At 43.4% G+C, this 20,568-nt stretch overlaps 2 protein-coding genes across 8 annotated transcripts; one reads left to right on the plus strand and one right to left on the minus strand.

Moving 5' to 3' along the window:
* Window positions 1-2,570: 2,570 nt before the first annotated feature.
* LOC115103780 (RNA-binding protein 25-like) lies at window positions 2,571-14,208 on the plus strand. Of its 6 annotated transcripts, XM_065006255.1 has the most exons (7): window positions 2,574-2,816; window positions 3,268-4,433; window positions 8,291-8,503; window positions 8,644-8,748; window positions 9,851-11,536; window positions 11,821-11,917; window positions 12,087-14,208. In XM_065006255.1, the coding sequence occupies exons 2-6, from the start codon at window positions 3,291-3,293 to the stop codon at window positions 11,893-11,895; spliced, it is 3,222 nt and encodes a 1,073-aa protein (XP_064862327.1). In that variant the 5' UTR covers window positions 2,574-2,816; window positions 3,268-3,290; the 3' UTR covers window positions 11,896-11,917; window positions 12,087-14,208. The 6 variants fall into 6 exon arrangements, with proteins under 6 accessions (XP_064862331.1, XP_064862330.1, XP_064862327.1 ...); XM_065006254.1 differs by having other exon boundaries at window positions 2,574-4,433; XM_065006256.1 differs by having other exon boundaries at window positions 2,574-4,433; window positions 11,821-11,913.
* Window positions 14,209-14,295: 87 nt separating this feature from the next.
* LOC115103781 (group XIIB secretory phospholipase A2-like protein) lies at window positions 14,296-20,416 on the minus strand. Of its 2 annotated transcripts, none has more exons than XM_029624709.2 (4): window positions 17,216-20,416; window positions 16,176-16,252; window positions 15,268-15,433; window positions 14,296-14,920 (listed from the first exon to the last, which is right to left on the minus strand). In XM_029624709.2, exons 1-4 carry the CDS (start codon window positions 17,469-17,471, stop codon window positions 14,802-14,804), a joined length of 618 nt encoding a protein of 205 aa, XP_029480569.2. In that variant the 5' UTR covers window positions 17,472-20,416; the 3' UTR covers window positions 14,296-14,801. The 2 variants fall into 2 exon arrangements, with proteins under 2 accessions (XP_029480569.2, XP_029480568.2); XM_029624708.2 differs by having other exon boundaries at window positions 16,164-16,252; window positions 17,216-20,390.
* Between the last annotated feature and the right edge of the window lie 152 nt (window positions 20,417-20,568).

Consider the following 20,568-nt stretch of genomic DNA (forward strand, 5'->3'; position numbering starts at 1 on the left):
ACTAGAATAGAACCTGCTGCTGACCCATCCAGACCCTATGGACATCAGTTGGCTTACATTGTTACCTATCAACCATTTTATAGATTTGTAATGACACTAACAAAGGATTTGTTCAAGTTGAGCCTTGTCCTTAAATGCTTCACATTGAAGTTATTTTCAGTGTAATTTATTGGTATTGTGTGAATGTGGTAGGACCTAGGCCGCTCATATATGCTAAGTACCTTTAGCGTCTACTGACGATAGTATCTTCTGGCCGGGGGAGTTTTATTAAGACCCCAGACACTTGCACTAAATGTTAACATGCATCATTTCACACATCGTTTGCGGTACGATTTTGGAAACATAAGGAACTATCTTACACATCAGTGGAGAAAAAAACCGCCCGTTTATTGGGTTAGGGTTCCCCCACGGCCATATTTCCATGTTCCAGTGCTGGTTTACGGAAAACGTACAGACAGTTGACTACCTGTGCTAGTTAGTGATCTGCGTCTCCAAAAACCTGTGTAGAAACGGAAGATGGACACCGCAAACTCATCACCGAAAAATACTATCGGCTGCAACTGTTTAAACCGGTTTTATAAACTGGGTGGTTTGAGGCCTGATTTCTGATTGGCTGAAAGCCATGGTATATCAGACCGTATACCACAGGTATGACTAAGCATTTAGTTTGACTGCTCTAATTACGTTGGTAACCAGTTTACAATAGCAATAAGGCTCCTCTGGGGTTTGGGATTATGACCAATACCACTGCCAAGGGCTGTGTCCAGGCACTCTGTGTTGCGTCGTACATTACATTTACATTACATTTAAGTCATTTAGCAGACGCTCTTATCCAGAGCGACTTACAAATTGGTGCGTTCACCTTAAGACATCCAGTGGAACAGCCACTTTACAATAGTGCATCTAAATCTTTTAAGGGGGGTGAGAAGGATTACTTTATCCTATCCTAGGTATTCCTGAAAGAGGTGGGGTTTCAGGTGTCTCCGGAAGGTGGTGATTGACTCCGCTGTCCTGGCGTCGTGAGGGAGTTTGTTCCACCATTGGGGGCCAGAGCAGCGAACAGTTTTGACTGGGCTGCGCGGGAACTGTACTTCCTCAGTGGTAGGGAGGCGAGCAGGCCAGAGGTGGATGAACGCAGTGCCCTTGTTTGGGTGTAGGGCCTGATCAGAGCCTGGAGGTACTGAGGTGCCGTTCCCCTCACAGCTCCGTAGGCAAGCACCATGGTCTTGTAGCGGATGCGAGCTTCAACTGGAAGCCAGTGGAGAGAGCGGAGGAGCGGGGTGACGTGAGAGAACTTGGGAAGGTTGAACACCAGACGGGCTGCGGCGTTCTGGATGAGTTGTAGGGGTTTAATGGCACAGGCAGGGAGCCCAGCCAACAGCGAGTTGCAGTAATCCAGACGGGAGATGACAAGTGCCTGGATTAGGACCTGCGCCGCTTCCTGTGTGAGGCAGGGTCGTACTCTGCGGATGTTGTAGAGCATGAACCTACAAGAACGGGCCACCGCCTTGATGTTAGTTGAGAACGACAGGGTGTTGTCCAGGATCACGCCAAGGTTCTTAGCGCTCTGGGAGGAGGACACAATGGAGTTGTCAACCGTGATGGCGAGATCATGGAATGGGCAGTCCTTCCCGGGAGGAAGAGCAGCTCCGTCTTGCCGAGGTTCAGCTTGAGGTGGTGATCCGTCATCCACACTGATATGTCTGCCAGACATGCAGAGATGCGATTCGCCACCTGGTCATCAGAAGGGGGAAAGGAGAAGATGAATTGTGTGTCGTCTGCATAGCAATGATAGGAGAGACCATGTGAGGTTATGACAGAGCCAAGTGACTTGGTGCATAGCGAGAATAGGAGAGGGCCTAGAACAGAGCCCTGGGGGACGCCAGTGGTGAGAGCGCGTGGTGAGGAGACAGATTCTCGCCACGCCACCTGGTAGGAGCGACCTGTCAGGTAGGACGCAATCCAAGCGTGGGCCGCGCCGGAGATGCCCAACTCGGAGAGGGTGGAGAGGAGGATCATAAGAAAAGACCTTAGCCGTGGTATATTGACCATATACCACTCTTCCTCTGGCCTTATTGCTTTTATAACACGAGTAAATGTATATTTTGCATATGAAAGTAGATGGCTTTATGTTTCTAGAACCGTACCTCAATTTAGATGGAGTATTTGGCTGCCAGAGACAATTTGCCTGTTTAATAAACCAAATAAGGGCGTGGAGTTTACTTGGTCTGGTCATGTGGTCAGGAAAAACTCCTGGCCCTGGACATAGTACATGTGTATCAATGCGATGAAAAGACTAGCAGCGGAATTATGTTTAAGTTGTCATGCCTGATAGCTAAAATAACTGCCATTGTTTCATTCCTCAGTTCAGTCAGCCCACCGATTTCTATAGATCATCTTTCACTTTGTAAATATGTAATTGAATAAAATATTCTGTCTAATATTGTAAATGTGTAGTGTGTCATATTTCAACGCATTGAGTTTTACAGTCCTTTTCAGGGACACCTTCCATTGGTTTTGTATTAGAAAATCCCATGCACTTTCGCATTCTGCCCTATTGGTGGCAGTATTGGAATTTTTGGTCCAATGATGCTGAAATAATTTAACTCGAATTAGGGGCCTGGAAACGAGTGTATTGTTTGATCAGTTACCGTTCTAGCAATTGAACAATATACAATAGTATTTCCAAGTCAAAGCACTTCGATTTTTTTTCAGACTGGTTGTGTACGTGCAAGTTATCGGTACCTCGAACGAGACGGCGAACACAAAGGCCTGCGAATGTAGCATTAGCACGTTTAGAAGGGGGCAGACGGGAGGTAAACAATTATTACAATCATTGCTTGCACCTTTTAAGTGGCAACGTGACTTTAGATTTGGATATTTTATATATTTTGTCGATATTCTCCTACCTGGCATGCTCACATTTGACAATATTTAGCTAGCAAGCTATATGCGGGCCTGCTCTGAAAATTAGATTACTACCTAGCACATTTCAGCTGACATTCAAAACAATATTTTACGAGCAGGTTGGCATTATATAAGTCAAATTTAACTACCTATATATTGGAACTTGTTTGTTAGAAGCCTGTTAATTACTTTGAGTCCTTATGTCTTGCCTTGAACAGGCATATCTGGGCAAAAAACATCCAATGTAGCATAATCAACGACAAAACATGTTTATATTCATCACATGCTTAACGTTAGTGTTATAGTTGTCACCCAGACACACAGTACAGTTCACCACCCCTTTATTATCTGGAGTATCAGCCCAGCTCAGGCACCTTGGCAGAATGTACCCAATGGATCCAGAGAGGCAAAGTCACCAGAGGGAGTATGAAGAACCAGAGACATGCAGTCAGCGGAAGGAGTATGAAGAACCAGAGACATGCAGTCACCAGAGGGAGTATGAAGAACCAGAGACATGCAGTCACCAGAGGGAGTATGAAGAACCAGAGACATGCAGTCACCAGAGGGAGTATGAAGAACCAGAGACATGCAGTCACCAGAGGGAGTATGAAGAACCAGAGACATGCAGTCACCAGAGGGAGTATGGAGAACCAGAGACATGCAGTCACCAGAGGGAGTATGGAGAACCAGAGACATGCAGTCAGCAGATGGAGTATGGAGAACAAGAGAGATGCAGTCAGAGGGAGTATGGAGAACCAGAGACATGCAGTCAGCTGATGGAGTATGGAGAACCAGAGACATGCAGTCAGCTGATGGAGTATGAAGAACCAGAGAGATGCAGTCAGCGGAGGGAGTATGGAGAACTAGAGGGATGCAGTCAGCGGAGGGAGTATGGAGAACCAGAGAGATGCAGTCAGCGGAGGGAGTATGGAGAACCAGAGAGGCGCAGTCAGCGGAGGGAGTATGAAGAACCAGAGACATGCAGTCAGAGGAGGGAGTATGAAGAACCAGAGACATGCAGTCAGCGGAGGGAGTACAGAGAACCGAGTTCAGGGCAATGGGACGATGGCCTTGAGACGAGAGGCAACGGCCAGGCTATAGCCAGAGATCTCTACAGTGAATACTCCAGCATGAGGAGGACTAGAGAAGATTGGGAGGACTATGGTGCTTCCTCTGATATGAGCTACATAATGGACCCATCGTCCAGAGACTGGAGCGAAGGCTCATTGAGGGGTAGTGGTGCTCCCTTCTCCCCAGACACAGATGGGGACGTTGATGGAGATCCTGTGGAGCTCCTTCGGAACAGGATGGAGCTGGAGATCATCGAGGAACAGATTGCCCTTAAAAAAGCTGTTCTTGCCATGGAATTGGTTGGGCCTGAATCAAAGGCCATCTGTAAACAGAAGACGAAGGACAAGGACCTTGAAGTGTTAACAACAAATGTTTCCAATAACGATGTTACTCTTAAAGAGAGGGTGAATTGCATTTTGAGAAAGCGGGCATGGACCAATGAATGTCGCTCAAAGGTATGTGCTTGTTACTACATCTGTATTGATGAATCGATTGATTTCCTGATGTTTGATGCACTGTTCTGTTCCATTACATAGACTAAGGCGAGGCAGTTGAATAACCCCTAAGTGAAGATCTAGAATCAGTTACCCATAAACCTGTCCCCATTAACCATTTAGAGGTAAAAAAAATATATATTAAACTGACCTTAGATCAGTATTCAGGGACAACGTAGGCTTGATCAGCATCATACATCTTCAAAGTCTTTCTTAGTTCTTTGTGTGTCCTTTTCAGGAAATGTGTCTTACATCGCAAACTCAACAGCACAACTTCACCACATATACATAAATACAATAGGGATGTGCATCTTTCCCTTTTCAAGACGATTTGACATGTATCTAGATGCAATGTGCTCTGATACGGGAACGATAAGTTTTAATTTGAAAGGATTCGGGTTTGATTAGAGAATTAATAGATTTGGGTTTGATACACTCACATTTGTAGCATAAACACATCCATTTTCCATTCTGAATTGAAACGTGCTGCTGATTTAGCTCATAAGCTGGGCCTCTCAGAGCTGGAGCTGTGTGTGAGTAAACTTTATACAGTGCCTTCGGAAAGTATTCATACCCCTCGACTTTTTCCACATTTTGTTAAATTAGTCTGATTTCTAAAAATGATTCAATCAAATTTCTCCTCACACAATCTACACACAATACCCCATAAGGACAAAGCAGAAACGGGTTTAGGCATTTTTGCTAATTCATCATGAGGGGAAAAGGAAACCGCACACTGCTCTTGATAGTATCACCGATCATTAAAAAAAAACTGAAATCACATTTACATAAGTATTCAAACCCTTTACTCAGTACATTGTTGAAGCACCTTTGACTGCGACTACAGCCTCAAGTCTTCTTGGGTATGACTCTACAAGCTTGGCACACCTGTATTTGGGGAGTTTCTCCCATTCTTCTCTGCAGATCCTCTCAAGATCTGTCAGGTTGGATGGGGAGCGTTGCTGCACAGCTATTTTCAGGTCTCTCCAGAGATGTTCAAGTCTGGGCGCTGACTGGGCCACACAAGGACATTCAAAGACTTGTTCCGAAGCCACTCTTGCGTTGTCTTGGCTGTGTGCTTAGAGTTGTTGTTCTCTTGGAAGGTGAACCTTGGTCCCAGTCTGAGGTCCTGAGCGCTCTGGAGCAGGTTTTCATCAAGGCTCTCTCTGTACTTTGCGCCAGTCATCTTTCCCTCGATCCTGACCAGTCTCCCAGTCCCTGCTGCTGAAAAACATCCCCACAGCATGATGCTGCCACCGCCATGCTTCACCATAGGGATGGTGCCAGGTTTCCTCCAGACGTGACTCTTTGCATTCAGGCCAAAGAGTTCAATCTTGGTTTCATCAAACCAGAGAATCTTGTTTCTTTAGGTGCCGTTTGGCAAGCTCCAAGCGGGCTGTCATGTACCTTTTACTGAGGAGTGGCTTCCGTCTGGCAACTCTGCCATTTAAAGCCTGATTTAGTGGAAGTTTCTCCCATCTCCACAGAGACTCTAGAGCTCTGTCAGAGTGAACATCGTGGTTACCTCCCTGACCAAGGCCCTTCTCCCACGATTGCTCAGTCTGGCCTCGCGGCCAACTCTAGGAAAAGTCTTGGTGGTCCAAACTTCTTCTATTTAAGAATGATGGACGGCACTGTACAAAAATGTTTTGTTACCCTTCCCCAGATCTGTGTCTTGAAGGAATTGTTTGTAGAGCTACATCATGGCTTGGTTTTTGCTGTGACATGCACTGTCAACTGTGGGACCTTTATAGACAGTTGTGTGTAGAGGTCGACCGATTAATCGGAATGGCCGATTAATTAGGGCCGATTTCAAGTTTTCATAACAATCGGAAATCTGTGTTTTTGGGCACCGATTTCCTTTTTTTTGTTGTAATTTTCTGGTTTGTTATAGCTTTATTTAACTAGGCAAGTCAGTAAAGAACACATTCTTATTTTCAATGACTGCCTAGGAACAGTGGGTTAACTGCCTTGTTCAGGGGCAGAACGCTAGATTTTCACCTTGTCAGCTCAGGGGATCCAATCTTGCAACCGTACAGTTAACTAGTCCAACGCTCTAACCATTGAACTCCACAAGTAGCCTGCCTGTTACGCGAATGCAGTAGAAGCCAAGGTAAATTGCTAGCTAGCATTAAACTTATCTTTAAAAAAACAATCAATCGTAATCACTAATCCATTTTAGCAGGCAATATTAACCAGGTGAAATAGTGTCATTTCTCTTGCGTTCATTGCACTTAGAGTCAGGGCATATGCAACAGTTTGGGCTGCCTGGCTCATTGCGAACTAATTTGCCCGAATTTTACGTAATTATGACATAACATTGACGGTTGTGCAATGTAACAAGAATATTTAGACTTAGGGATGCCACCCATTAGATAAAATACCGAACGGTTCCGTATTTCACTGAAATAATAAGCGTTTTGTTTTCGAAATGATAGTTTCCGGATTCGACCATATTAATGAACAGAGGCTCGTATTTCTGTGTGTTATTATGTTATAATTAAGTCTGATTTGATAGAGCAGTCTGACTGAGCGATGGTAGGCAGCAGCAGGCCCGTAATCATTCATTCAAACAGCACTTTCGTGCGTTTTTCCAGCAGCTCGTCGCAAGCACAGCGCTGTTTATGACTTCAAGCCTATCAGCCTAATGGCTGGTGTAACCAATGTGAAATGGCTAGCGAGTTAGCTGGGTGTGCGCTAATACCGTTTCAAACGTCACTCGCTTTAAGATTATGGAGTAGTTATTCCCCTTGCAGTGCAAGGGCCGCGGCTTTTGTGGAGCGATGGGTAACACTGCTTCGAGTGTGGCTGTTGTTGATGTGTTCCTGGTTCGAGCCCAGGTAGGGGCGAGGAGAGGGACAGAAGCTATACTGTTACACTGGCAATACTATAGTGCCTATAAGAACATCCAATAGTCAAAGGTATATGAAATACAAATGGTATAGAGAGAAATTGTCCTATAAATACTATATGAACTATATTAACATGTTCTGAGCAAGGAACATAAACGTTCGCTTTTTTACATGGCACATATTTTACATGGCACATATTGCATATTGGCACATATTACTTTCTTCTCCAACACTTTGTTTTTGCATTATTTAAACCAAATTGAACATGTGCCATTATTTATTTGAGGCTAAATTGATTTTATTGATATATTATATTAAGTTAAAATAAGTGTTCATTCAGTATTGTTGTAATTGTCATTATTACAACTAAATAAATTGGCCGATTAATCGGTATCGGCTTTTTTGTCCTCCAATAATCAGTATCGGCATTGAAAAATCATAATCGGTCGACCTCTAGTTGTGTGCCTTTCCAAACCATGGATGATCAATGGAAAGAGGTTGCACCTGAGCTCAGTTTTGAGTCTCACAGCAAAGGGTCTGAATACTTATGTAAATAATGTATTTCAGATTTTTATGGGGTATTGTGTGTGTGGATTGCTGAGGATTATATATATATATTTTGTAATGAGGCTGTAACGTAACAACATTTGGAGAAAGTCAAGGGGTCCGAATACTTCCCGAAGGCACTGTATGTCTATGGTGTGTGTACTATGTAGGCACGTGATCTGGCCGTAAGGGAGACTAGGCATCTACCCACCCCCCTGGCAGATTTGGGTGGACAATGTTTTATGGTTCTGAATCGGCATAACCCACTAACTAACTTTGTCATTTTTAGTTAGTGGGTTATCTCAAAATTGAATGGTTTCAAAATCGAATGTTTTTTCTTTCTGTTGGTCAGAATAGTTTGTTTAATTCTCTGATACTGGTGGTGCCGGTACCTTCAATATTTTCCTCAATTTACTCTAGGAGGCTGCCAACCAGAAGGTCCCTCCCAAGCTTGTTCTCCATCCGCCCAAAGTGGTCAAAAGCTTTGTGGAACGGATGAACGAGTCCATCCTGCACAAAGACAGCAGATTGAAGGGCAGCCTTACCCTGGACGTCCATGAAGAGGAACATCCTCTGAAACTCAAAGTGGAGGCTTTATTGGCACAGCGACACAATCCCACGGTGAATAAGGAGGTATGTACTATGTACCATATCTGGGATCAATTGTGTTTTGGAAGCGGTCCAGCATACACGTTTAAAATGTATATAGCTGTTGCAGTGGATGGTTATTTGTTGACGTTTCCTCATGTTTGGTCCCTTATCCCATTGTTCAGGACAAAGCAGCCAAGGGCTTCCAGCACTTCCTTGATGTCCTCAACAAAGGGGTGGACATCGACAGGCTCTCAAAGATTGTCAACAATTTCAAGGATTTACCCTCTGTGGGAGAGGAGCTGCCACAAGGTCAGCCGCCTCCACTTCATGGCCAGCCCGAGACCAACTCTAAGAGTGAGAGGAAGGTGCCCTCTCGCAAAAGGCGCTCCCGATTTGATGAGTTCCCACAAGGTTCGTTCAATATACTCTGGGGTCAGCCCACACTACTCAGGGTTCAGCCCAATCCGTTTGGGGATCTGTTGTGTCAAGTGGCCCAAGCAGGTAGGGTTCTGCCACAGCACCGCAGTCTCTTACAAAGTGGAGGAGGAGAGATTGGGCAACATAGCCTTAGCTTAGGCTTCATCCAGGCTATGGATAGCCCAAAAAACAAAAAGCCCAAGTCTACACAGGTGGAGGAGAAGAGGAAAGGGAGGCTTAATTCCAAGTCTCCACCTGTTGAGGAGAAGAGGAAAGGGAGGCTTAAGTCCAAGTCTCCACCTGTTGGGGAGGCTTAAGTCCAAGTCTCCACCTGTTGAGGAGAAGAGGAAAGGGAGGCTTAAGTCAAAGTCTCCACCTGTTGAGGAGAAGAGGAAAGGGAGGCTTAAGTCCAAGTCTCCACCTGTTGAGGAGAAGAGGAAAGAGAGGCTTAAGTCCAAGTCTCCACCTGTTGAGGAGAAGAGGAAAGGGAGGCTTAAGTCCAAGTCTCCACCTGTTGAGGAGAAGAGGAAAGAGAGGCCTGAGGATGAGCAGAAGTACGGACAGATCCAGAGCCTGCTGCAGACTGTTGGGCTGGATCTGGGGGTGGAGGAGTTGGGCCGACTGAACGACAGGATCCAGGAGAGGCTGTATGGGAAGAAGAGAGACCTGGGGAAGAAGGGGGGCAAGAAAGAAAGCGTGTGGGGGGTTGAGAAAGAGGAGAGCAAGAAGGACAAAGAGGAGAGTGAGAAAGATAAACAGAAGGAGAAAGAGGAGAGCGAGAAAGATAAACAGAAGGAGAAAGAGGAGAGCGAGAAAGATAAACAGAAGGAGAAAGAGGAGAGTGAGGAAGATCAACAGAAGGAGAAAGAGGAGAGCGAGGAAGATAAAGAGAAGGAGAAAGAGGAGAGCGAGGAAGATAAAGAGAAGGAGAAAGAGGAGAAGGAGAAAGAGGAGAGAGAGAAAGATAAACAGAAGGAGAAAGAGGAGAGCGAGAAAGATAAAGAGGAGAGCGCATGCTCAAGTAAATGTCACAGTATTACCTTGTTATCAGATAGCTCCAACTCCAGCCCTCCTTGCCATCGGTGGACCGCAAAATACAAACGCTCTAGCACCAGAGACCAGGACCGAGACAGAGACAGAGACAGGGGCAGATCTGAGAGAAACAGAGACAGGCGCTCAAGCACCAGAGACCAGGACAGAGAGAGAGACAGAGACAGGGGCAGATCTGAGAGAGACAGAGACAGACGCTCAAGCACCAGAGACCAGGACAGAGAGAGAGACAGAGACAGGGGCAGATCTGAGAGAGACAGGGGCAGATCTGAGAGAGACAGAGACAGGGGCAGATCTGCGAGAGACAGACGCTCAAGCACGAGAGACCAGGACAGAGAGAGAGACAGAGACAGGGGCAGATCTGAGAGATACAGAGACAGACGCTCAAGCACCAGAGACCAGGACAGAGAGAGATACAGAGACAGACACTCAAGAACCAGAGACCAGGACAGAGAGAGATACAGAGACAGACGCTCAAGCACCAGAGACCAAGACAGAGAGAGAGACGGGGGCAGATCTGAGAGAGACAAGGACAGAGAGAGATGGTGGGAGCGAGACAAAGAGTGGGATGGGGACAAGGAAAGCTTCCGGGGGCTTTACCCATACTCCAACGATCCTACACACCCTCCTGCATCTTTGATGGCAACCGACCCAGTGCAGTACTCTCAGTACATGGCATACCACGGCAGCCCCTACGCCAGCGCCTTCCCTCCAGGGTGTAGCTTTCCCCCTGGTACCGTGTTCCCTAGTACCATGCCCCCGAGTACCGTGCTCCCTGGTACAGTGCCCCTCCCTAACCCCCTTGGGTATCCACTGTACCCCAACTGCCCACCTTCTTACTATAGTGGCCCTTCAGAAAGATTTTTCCAGCCATACACACAGGCCACTGGAAACCCTCAGTTCACAAACATGGATGTACAAGTGCAGGACCCATATGCATCCCTGAGCATCCCTGAACAGGAAATAGAGACTGTGTGGCCCAGACTTGTCCATCCCAGCATAAACCAAGACTCAAAGCCTGCCGGACTAAACCGTTTGAGTATAAAAGCGCAACTGAAGAGGGAACGCTATCGGATTAACTTGATTAATCGCAGAAATATACAAGAATTGAGGCAGCTTAAAGAAACTCCTCTGGTGGCTGCCAAGGAGCCCGGTACAAAGAAAGTGCCAGATGGAGATGCAGTCATAGAAGGGGAGAAACTGCATTTTGTGGTCCCTCCGGTGGCTACAACGTATTCTGGGGGACCCTGTAGAACAGGATTCCCAAATAGAAAAGGGAGAAAGGGGAAAACACTGGAAGAAAAAGGAGGTTTATTCAACCAAGGTTTATCCATGAGAAACAGAGCCTATTTTACAAGGTGGAAACTGCGTTTGGCGGAAGCGGTTGCAAAAGGCCTTGAGGTCCCCTCTGAACCAGAGCCCAAGACGGCGCCAGAAGCGAAGGACAAATCATTGATAGAATGGCAGAGGCTGTTTGCAGACTCTGTGGTGAATGTGGCTGCAACGGACCTATCTGCCCTTTCTGAACCCGAGGCTGAGAAAAAGCCAGACTGGGAGACCGAGCAGAAAAGGACCGACGAAGAGATGAAGGTGAAATTAAAGAAAAAGGTTTGTGACATTTTGAGTTCTGAGACCACATTTGCTCGAATGAATCAAAGTACTGTCTTTGCTATGAAGGTACTTCACTAATTTGTGATGTCCCCTATTGGTTATGAAGAATGCATGTCTGCATCTATTCAAAACGTTAATACATTTCATCCCCAGAGAGTGGCAGAAACACCAAAACCTTGATGTGTCCCTCTTGATTTTCTACTAATTAAATAGTGAGGATTTGAGATATCAATATGACCAAGCCTTTTTAAAGACAATAATTCTGTTGTTTTTTTCCGCAGCTTGGCGAGTTCAACCTGAAGATGAAGCAGAAATTGACGCATTTAAAAGAAGTCCCATCAGAAGCCCCAACATAACCTGAAAGGGCGGCTGTTGTAGGTAAAACAGCTTGAAATTCAACATCTGTTTCATGTCAATGAATGTGTAGTCAGATAACACCTTAAAATGTAAGATGTCACTAATAATACCTAGAGAATCTTTTATTTGTGACACTCACGCAATGACATCATTCATCTCAAGTCTTCTTCTTTTCTGCTGATCTTCACAGTGCGTCATGAGCTCACCTCCCCTTCGAACCTGCTGCTGACCCATCCAGACCCCGTGAACATACTTTGGCTAACATTCTCTTTATCTAATATACACTCACTGGCCAGTTTATTAGGTACATAACGGGTCGGATACTCCTTTTCCTCCAGAACGGCCTGAATTGTTCGGGGCACTCTACAAGTTGTCTGAAACGTTCCACATGGATGCTGGTGCGATGGCATCACGCAGTTGCTGCAGATTGGACGGCAATACATTCATGCTGCAAACAGCCCATTCCATCTCATCCCAAAGATGCGGTACTGGGTTGAGGTCTGAGGACTGCACAGGCCACTCAAGTAAACTGAACTCGATTGTCCAGTGTTGATGATCACATGCCCACTGGAGCTGCTGCTTCTTGTTTTTAGCTGTGGAACCCGGTGTGGTCGTCTGCTGCAATAGCCCATCCGTGACAAGGATCGACAAGTTGTTCATTCTGAGATGCTGTTCGGCACACTGCCATTTTTGTCTGTTTGTGGCCCGTCTGTTAGCTTACACGATTCTTGCCATTCTCTTTTGACCTCTCATCAACGAGTTGTTTTCGCCAACAGGACTGCTGCAGAATGGAGTTTTTTTGTTTGTTTGTTGCATCATTCGCAGGGTAGTCTAGTGGTTAGAGTGTTGGACTAGTAACCGGAAGGTTGCAAGTTCAAACCCACGTGCTGACAAGGTACAAATCGGTTGTTCTGCCCCTGAACAGGCAGTTAACCCACTGTTCCTAGGCCGTCATTGAAAATAAGAATTTGTTCTTAAACTGACTTACCTAGTTAAATAAAGGTAAAATAAATTATCGGTTAACACTAGACACTGTTCTGCCTGAAAAGCCCAGGAAGGTGGCCATTTCTGAGATACAGGCGTGTCTGGCACCGACGATCATAACATGCTTAAAGTCGCTTAGTTCAGTTGTTTTGTACATTCTAACGTTCAATGGAACAGTAACTGAATGCTTCAATCCCTGTCTCCCTGCTTTATATAGCAAGTCACGGCCACGTGACTCACTGTCTGTAAGAGCGATCCATTTTCGTAAATGGGGTGGTGTACCAAATTAACTGGCCGATGAGTGAGTTGTTTTGGGAGTATCTGTTCTTTATTTGACTATTTTTATTTTTGACAACTTTTACTTTTACTTTGCTACATTCGTAAAGAAAATAATGTACTTTTTACTCAATACAATTTCCCTGACACCAAAATGTACTCATTACATTTTGAATACCTAGCAGGACAGGAAAACATGTGAAGTGCTGAAGAAAAAAGAAATCCAGGAAATGTTCCATATGCACACATTTGTTTACATCCCCTGTTAGTGAGCTTTTCTCCTTTGCCAAGATAATCCATCCACCTGACAGTTGTGTCATAAAGAAGCTGATTAAACAGCATGATCATTACACAGGTGCACCTTGTGCAGGGGACAATAAACGGACACTTTTGTCACACAACACAATGTCGCAGATGTCTCAAGTTTTGAGGGAGAATGCTGACTGCAGGAATATCCACCAGAGCTCTTGCCAGATAATTTAATGTTGATTTCTCTACCATCTCCGTCGTTTTAGAGAAATTGTCAGTACGTACAACCGGCCTCACAACCGCAGACCACGTGGGGGGTGCTGTGGAGCGTTTCTGTCTGTAGTGAAGCCCTTTTGTGGGGGAAAAAAAATATTTCTGATTGGCTGAGCCTGGTGGTGGGTGGCTCTGGCTGCCAAGTGGGTGGGCCTATGCCCTCCAAGGCCCAACCATGGCTACACCTCTGCCCAGTCATGTGAAATCCATAAATGAGTGCCTAATGAACTTATTTCCTTATATGAACTCTAACCCAGTAAAAACATAGGAATTGTTGCATGTTGCTATTATATTTTTGTTCAGTATAATAATACCACCATAGGTTTGTCTTTTGGCCATATCCTCTGAGGATTCATATTGAAGTTTTTTTTCAGTGTACTGTATGTTCAGATTGCTTTTATGGCATGGGCAGTACCAGGAGGTTGTTTTAGTTATAAAAACCAGGAAACTGTCTAACTATTTTCAATCCCAAGCTTATAGATCCTGTTTCATTTTGTATATATTTAACTGAATAAACTGCTTTCTTTGTATCTCAGGACTAAGTGTGGAGTAATGTATAATTTCTACCTAATTGTGTCAATTAAAAAATGAATCATGAATGAAGTTCTGGCGAGATATAAAACACATTTGAATTTAATAGAAGATAATGTCTGGCATTCATCTTTGTAAATTCATGTACAGTATATTTGTATAGTTAGTGTATAGTTTGAACTTCAGATTTGTGTGTGTTCTGTGTTCCCCTGTTTTCAGGAAGAGATGCAGTCTGAAGCACATGGCATTCTCATATTTTCCACAACTCAAGAAGACAAATACAAGATTGTATTGTATTACACATTTTTTTGTAGATTTAAAAAATAATAATAAACCCAACAGTTGTTGCAAATATACAGCACTTGTTCTGTTAAACAAAACCAAGTAAAACACCAAATAAATTACACAAATAGCCAAAATATGAGTCTTTTGAAAAAACCCTAATCAATTTGAATCTCCAGCAGTCATTTGGAGTGACGTATCATCCCATATTACTTGGTGAATAGGAGAGCTGTGTGTGTGTGTATGCATGCATACGTGTGTGTGTATGCATGCATACGTGAGTGTGTGTGTGTATGTCTGTAACCCTAATTTAAAGCTCATCCCTCTCCTCTCCTTCACAGAGGCAGGCTTCCCTCTGGCTGTTCATGTAGGGCCTGCAGCCCAGAGTCCAGACTGTGTTGAACAGGGTGTCTGCTACCGTCTCACAGGCTAGAAGGTAAAGAGGGACATGGGGATGAGAGTTAATTACTGGCCTATTTAAACATCTTGAACAAAATATCAATAGGCCTGATGAAAGTGCAATGAAGTTCAGGTATAGGGCTGTAGGTGTAATCTGTGGCTCTGTATGAAAAGTGTACAAGCTGTCAAGTCTTAGATTTTTACTTAATTCCTTGCGCCCCCTCAAAGTTCATTGGAGAAAGTTTGAGGGGAGGGATGTTGGCGCCTCCTGCAATGGACTTTGAGAGGGAGTTGAGGAACAGAGGAATCAAGGGCTTGATGGCTTATACACTTTTCAGACTGGAACTTTCCATGTACACTGCATCAGGTTGACTGACCTTCAACCTTTGACATGAAGCCCAGGCTCTTCTTGAGGTCAGAGCAGATGCTGTGGAGACACCAGCGGAACTTGGAGTCGCAGCGGTACTTGTTGGAGCCGCAGGTGTCGTAACACATGTCCAGCTGATTGCAGCACTTAGTCATGGCAGGAATACCCAGATCAACCTTGATGGAACAGGACAAGGGTGGTGAGTGTGTGTGTGTGGTGTGCTATAATGGTGTTATACACTAAGTGTACAAAACATTAGGAACACCTTCCTAATATTGAGTTGCACCAACTTTTGCCCTCAGAACAGCCGCCATTAGTCGGGGTGTGGACTCTATAAGGTGTCGAAAGCGTTCCACAGGGATGCTGGCCAATGATGACTCCAATGCTCAAGTTGGCTGGATGTCCTTTGGGTGGCGGACTATTCTTGATACACACAGGAAACGATTGACCGTTTACAAACCCAGCAGCATTGCAGTTCTTGACACGCTCAAAGCGGTGCGCCTGGCACCTACTACCAAACCTTGTTCAAAGGCACTCAAATATGTTGTCTTGCCCATTCATCCTCTGAATGGCAAACATACACAGTCCATGTCTCACTTGTCTCAAGGCTTAAAAATCCTACTTTAACCTGTCTCCTCCCCTTCATCAACACTGATTTGAAGTGGATTTAACAAGTGACATCAATAAGGGATCATAGTGTTCACCTGGTCAGTCTGTCATTGAAGGAGCAGGTGTTCCTAATGTTTTGTACACTCAGTGCATGCATACTCTTCAATCTGTATATTATTGGAGTTGTATGTACAATGATATCAATGTACAAGTCGAAAAATACTTGATTGGGGAAATGTTTCACCGAGCATTAATGTGTGGGTGTGCGTGTGTTTCCAATCATCTACATATGCATACACTATTGGGTACCGGAAGGCCTAAGAAGTAGGCGCTGCATCCGTTGGGCTCTGGCATCTGGTAGTCAGGGCGAGGAAGAGCAGCTTTACCTGAGGTATGAAGAATGTTAGAGAAATCAGTTCCCTTCAATTCAAGAAATGCCATGAGGAATATTTATTTCCACTTTTAATTTATTTTTAAATCCAAAGAGGAAAGTAGGAACTGGAATTTCAGTTTTACTTGATAAATTCATTGAATTGACATGAAATGGAACTGAACCCATCCTTGTTTGCCATCCACACTTGATTGACCAACCCAGCAAAGGGGGCCCACTGGTCACAGATGTCAATTCAAAGTCTACTCCACACTGGTTCAACCTAATTTCATTGAAATGATGTGGAAACAATGTTGATTCAACCAGTGTGTGCCCAGTGGGAGGTTGGATGTCCATAAATTGTATGTCAGACAACAGACGTTGTTAGAGAAGATTATCAGTTCATTAATGGTGGCAACCAAAACAGAGTCCATGGTCAATACAGGTAAAGCCCATGGGACATGTGATATCAAAGGTGAAGACTACAGCCTAGCTGTGAATCACTGAGTATTTCACACTTTACCTCATGACACCTCTGCCAGCTCTCTCTCGTTGCTCATAGTCCACTGACTAAGGAGCATTATCAGATGTGAGGTGATAAAGGTTATTAGTAATGTCAAAGGAAATCCTAGTATAGGCTCTCCCTAATCAGTTATATGGTGTCCTTGCATTTAAGAGTTTAAATGGCTTCAACATGAGGATGTGTTAAAGACCTCAGAAAATCTTAATGTCCATGTTTATCTCCATTGGGTACCATCTCGCTAATCTATAATGGATCTCTACCTGCCCGGATAATCGTTACGCAATTTGAATTTAGGATCACATGGAAGCGGTCTATACAGAACAGAATATCTCGGCTAACTAATCACTAGCCTGGTCTAGGTGGACTTGTTTCGCTAACTCCTCTGACTATCGTTGGCATGCCACGCATATGATACATGTATGATAGGATAGCCAGAGTCGTCGATCATGTTCTTACCATATCGACAGCGGTACTGGCACACGCCATCGCGTCCGCCCATAAGCTCCAGCACGGAGTCAAAGTATCCATTGACGGCTTCAAAGCCTCCCCTAACGGAGTTCAGTCCCCACTCGTCCTCATCCTCTGCCTGGGAGGGGTCGACAGGGGCCTGGCTTGGGTCCACTGGTGCAGGTTCCTCAGCGTCCTGGGAGAGGGTCCCCTGGGTGGAGAGGCCCAAAACCAGAAGGAGAACAAGGGAGGCCCAGTGCGTCATTGTGGTTCAGAGAAGCGGAGGGACAGCTAGGGACACAGCGTTGACGATCCACCAAGTTCAGCTGGAGGAATGAGAGAAGCACAAACACAGAGAGAGGGAACGAGACAACTCACTCTGTCACGTCAACCGGCACCCAGACCTGGACTTTGAGCTAGACACCGGGACAGCCTCCACTGTGGAGGAACGAAGGTCAGCTCCTATCTAGATTGTATTTCTGTTTCAAAGGTGCCCAATGTGTGCTATATGTATCTGTTTCATTGTAATCATATTGGTCTCAGTGTTTTGACTATGATCCTATAAAGACTGACGTTCTGTCACCAATTTTGACTATATCAAAAGACTGGTGATTATGGCATGAAACAGTCAACTAACTAATTGTACTTCACACTTGTTCACTATTCAGTTTTCTTACAAATTATGGTTAGAAAAAAAATCAATGCACTGCATTACTACACTTGACTTATTAAACAAATAACATTGGCAAAGCTTGGCCCAGAGACCTAATTGTGTCACGTATACTACTGATTATTTATCTTTCAACACGTTCTAGTGTGCTGATAGAACATGCCCTTTTTAAAATTTGTATTATTATTATTATTTTTATTAACAACAAATCGACACATAAAGCACATGAGGGAACACAAGCATACATAGATTACAAACAATGGACAATCGAACTAGGGGGTACAATATCACATTACAATTACACAAGGACCTTAAGGGACATGCATATACTTACAATTCTAACAGCTTTTTTGTTAGTAGAGCATTTAACCGTCTTAAAATACAGTTCAATTTATTTTTGTAGGGTACGAAAATGTGGTTTTCTGTTTGTAGATTTACATTTGTGAATAATAAAATTAATTACATAAAAATGTTTCAGCTTATTTCTATTGTATGTAAAGAATCCAAACTGTGCATCTCTCCACAATAGTGGAAAATCTTCATAAATGTGTTCAATTATAAACCTTCTGATGTCTTGCCACAGTTTTCTTACATGCATATACAATGCCAAAAAATATGCAATATACAGCATCCTGCTGAAACAAGGTTTGTATCGCTCTGTTGTTGAATGGACCAAAAGAGAAACAAATCTTTCCCACTGATGAGTCAACAGGGTCAATAGAAGGTAGGCTCTGAGGGTCAGGTCTTGACACATTCTTGAATAACATAGCAACACCTGAGGGAATGGCATCTAAAACAATTGCAAAATCTTTAGGTGTTACAGGGACCTTGTAAAGTGATAAGAATTCTTTATAACTGAGTAAAAGACCCTCTGCATTTACCAGTTGGCTCACCAATAGGATATTATTTCGGGAACCAATATTCTAAAAACAAAGAAGTATTTTTATAAATATATCCCGATTATTCCATATATAATATCTGTGTGGCGAAAAATTGTGTTTATAAATTAAGGGCCATGACAAGAAAACCTGCCGATGAAAAGCAGAAAGATTCACTGGAACTTTGTCAATATTATAATTGCAAAACAACATGAAGTTAAGGCCACCAAAAGTAGAGAAGACATGATGAGGTATAAAATACCAGATAGAAGTGGGTCGTCTTAGGAATTGTTTTATCCAATTGATCTTAAAAGTATTATTTAAAGTAGTAAAGTCCAGAAAATTCAGTCCACCATTCTCATAAGTGTTCATTACAACAGTTTTCCTAATGTAATGGGTATGGTTTCTCTAAAGAAAGTTGAAAAGCATCTGGTCTATCTCCTTGCTTATTTTACTGTCAAGATAGAACGCCATGTTAGTCTAGAGATACCTTCGGCCTTGGTTATTAGGACTCTACCTTTTAAAGATAAGTCCCTCTGTAGCCATTGATTTAGCTTCTTCTGGGGTTTTTTAATAAGAGGGTTGAAATTTAGTAAGCCTCTAGACTTCTGATCCTTTGTAATGGTTATGCCTAAATATGTAAGTTCTTCTTTTACTGGAATACCATAATATGAAGGTGTCACACAATCTTTGACAGCTATGAGTTCACATTTATTAATGTTAAGATATAGACCAGACACTTTGGAAAAGGATTGTATCACATTGATCGATATGGGAATTTGGTTAGCTCCTTTCAGAAAAAGTGTAGTATCATCAGCCAGCTGGTTTATAATAATTTCCTTACCAGCTATGGAAATACCTTATTTAAAGAATTTGCAAGAAGTTGGGTGATTAATAAAAACAGGTACGGAGAGATAGGACAACCTTGCCTAATTCCTCTCTTTTACTCAAATCTAGGTGAGGTGCCATATTTCAATTTGATAAAGCTGTTACCATTTGCATAGAGTCTTATTAGCCTTACAGAAAAAAATCCCCAAAGCCAAGTCTCTCAAGGGAGTGGAAGACAAACTGATGCTCTACTGTGTCAAATGCTTTATAAAAATCTAAAAAATAATATGAAGCTATCCTCAGTTATTAAGTCTGAGTAGTCAAGTATGTCTAATACTAGTCTGACATTGTTAGAAATATGTCTGTTCCTCATGAAGCCAGACTGTGTTTTATCAATGATTGCATCCAGGACTTCTTTAATTATTTTTGCAAGTAGTAAGGCTTGATCTTATAGTCATTATTAAGAAGACAGATTGGATGCCAGTTATCGATGAGCAGCACTTATTTTTTAGGCTTATCTATTAGTGTTATTAACCCGACTCATTGTAGGAGGGAGAACATTGTTTTTAATACTCTCTAAAAAGGCTTCAAATAGGAAGCTACTTGTTCAGAAAATAATTAGTAAAAGTCTGATGTAATTCCATCAACACCTGGTGATTTATTGTTCTTTAGATGTTTGATAGACTCTAATCTCTTCAACTTTGATAGGTTCATCACACTGTTTAGATTCTATATCACTGATAGAGTGAACATTATTCAGTGAGTTAAAAACATGTCTGTGGATTCCTGACAGTACGTAGAGCTATACAATTTTCTGTAAAAATTGCTACAGTATTTAGCGATTACATTTTTGGTCATCTGTAATAACACCATCAATGTTTAACTTATGGATAGTGTTATTTTTAGAGTGAAATTTCTCAAGTCTAAAGAAATAGGATGAATTCTGTTAAGCCAAAAATCTATTCTGGATTGTCTGGAACCTGTTT

The sequence above is a fragment of the Oncorhynchus nerka genome, linkage group LG21, assembly GCF_034236695.1.
Source record: "Oncorhynchus nerka isolate Pitt River linkage group LG21, Oner_Uvic_2.0, whole genome shotgun sequence".
NCBI classification, from domain to species: Eukaryota; Metazoa; Chordata; class Actinopteri; order Salmoniformes; family Salmonidae; genus Oncorhynchus; species Oncorhynchus nerka.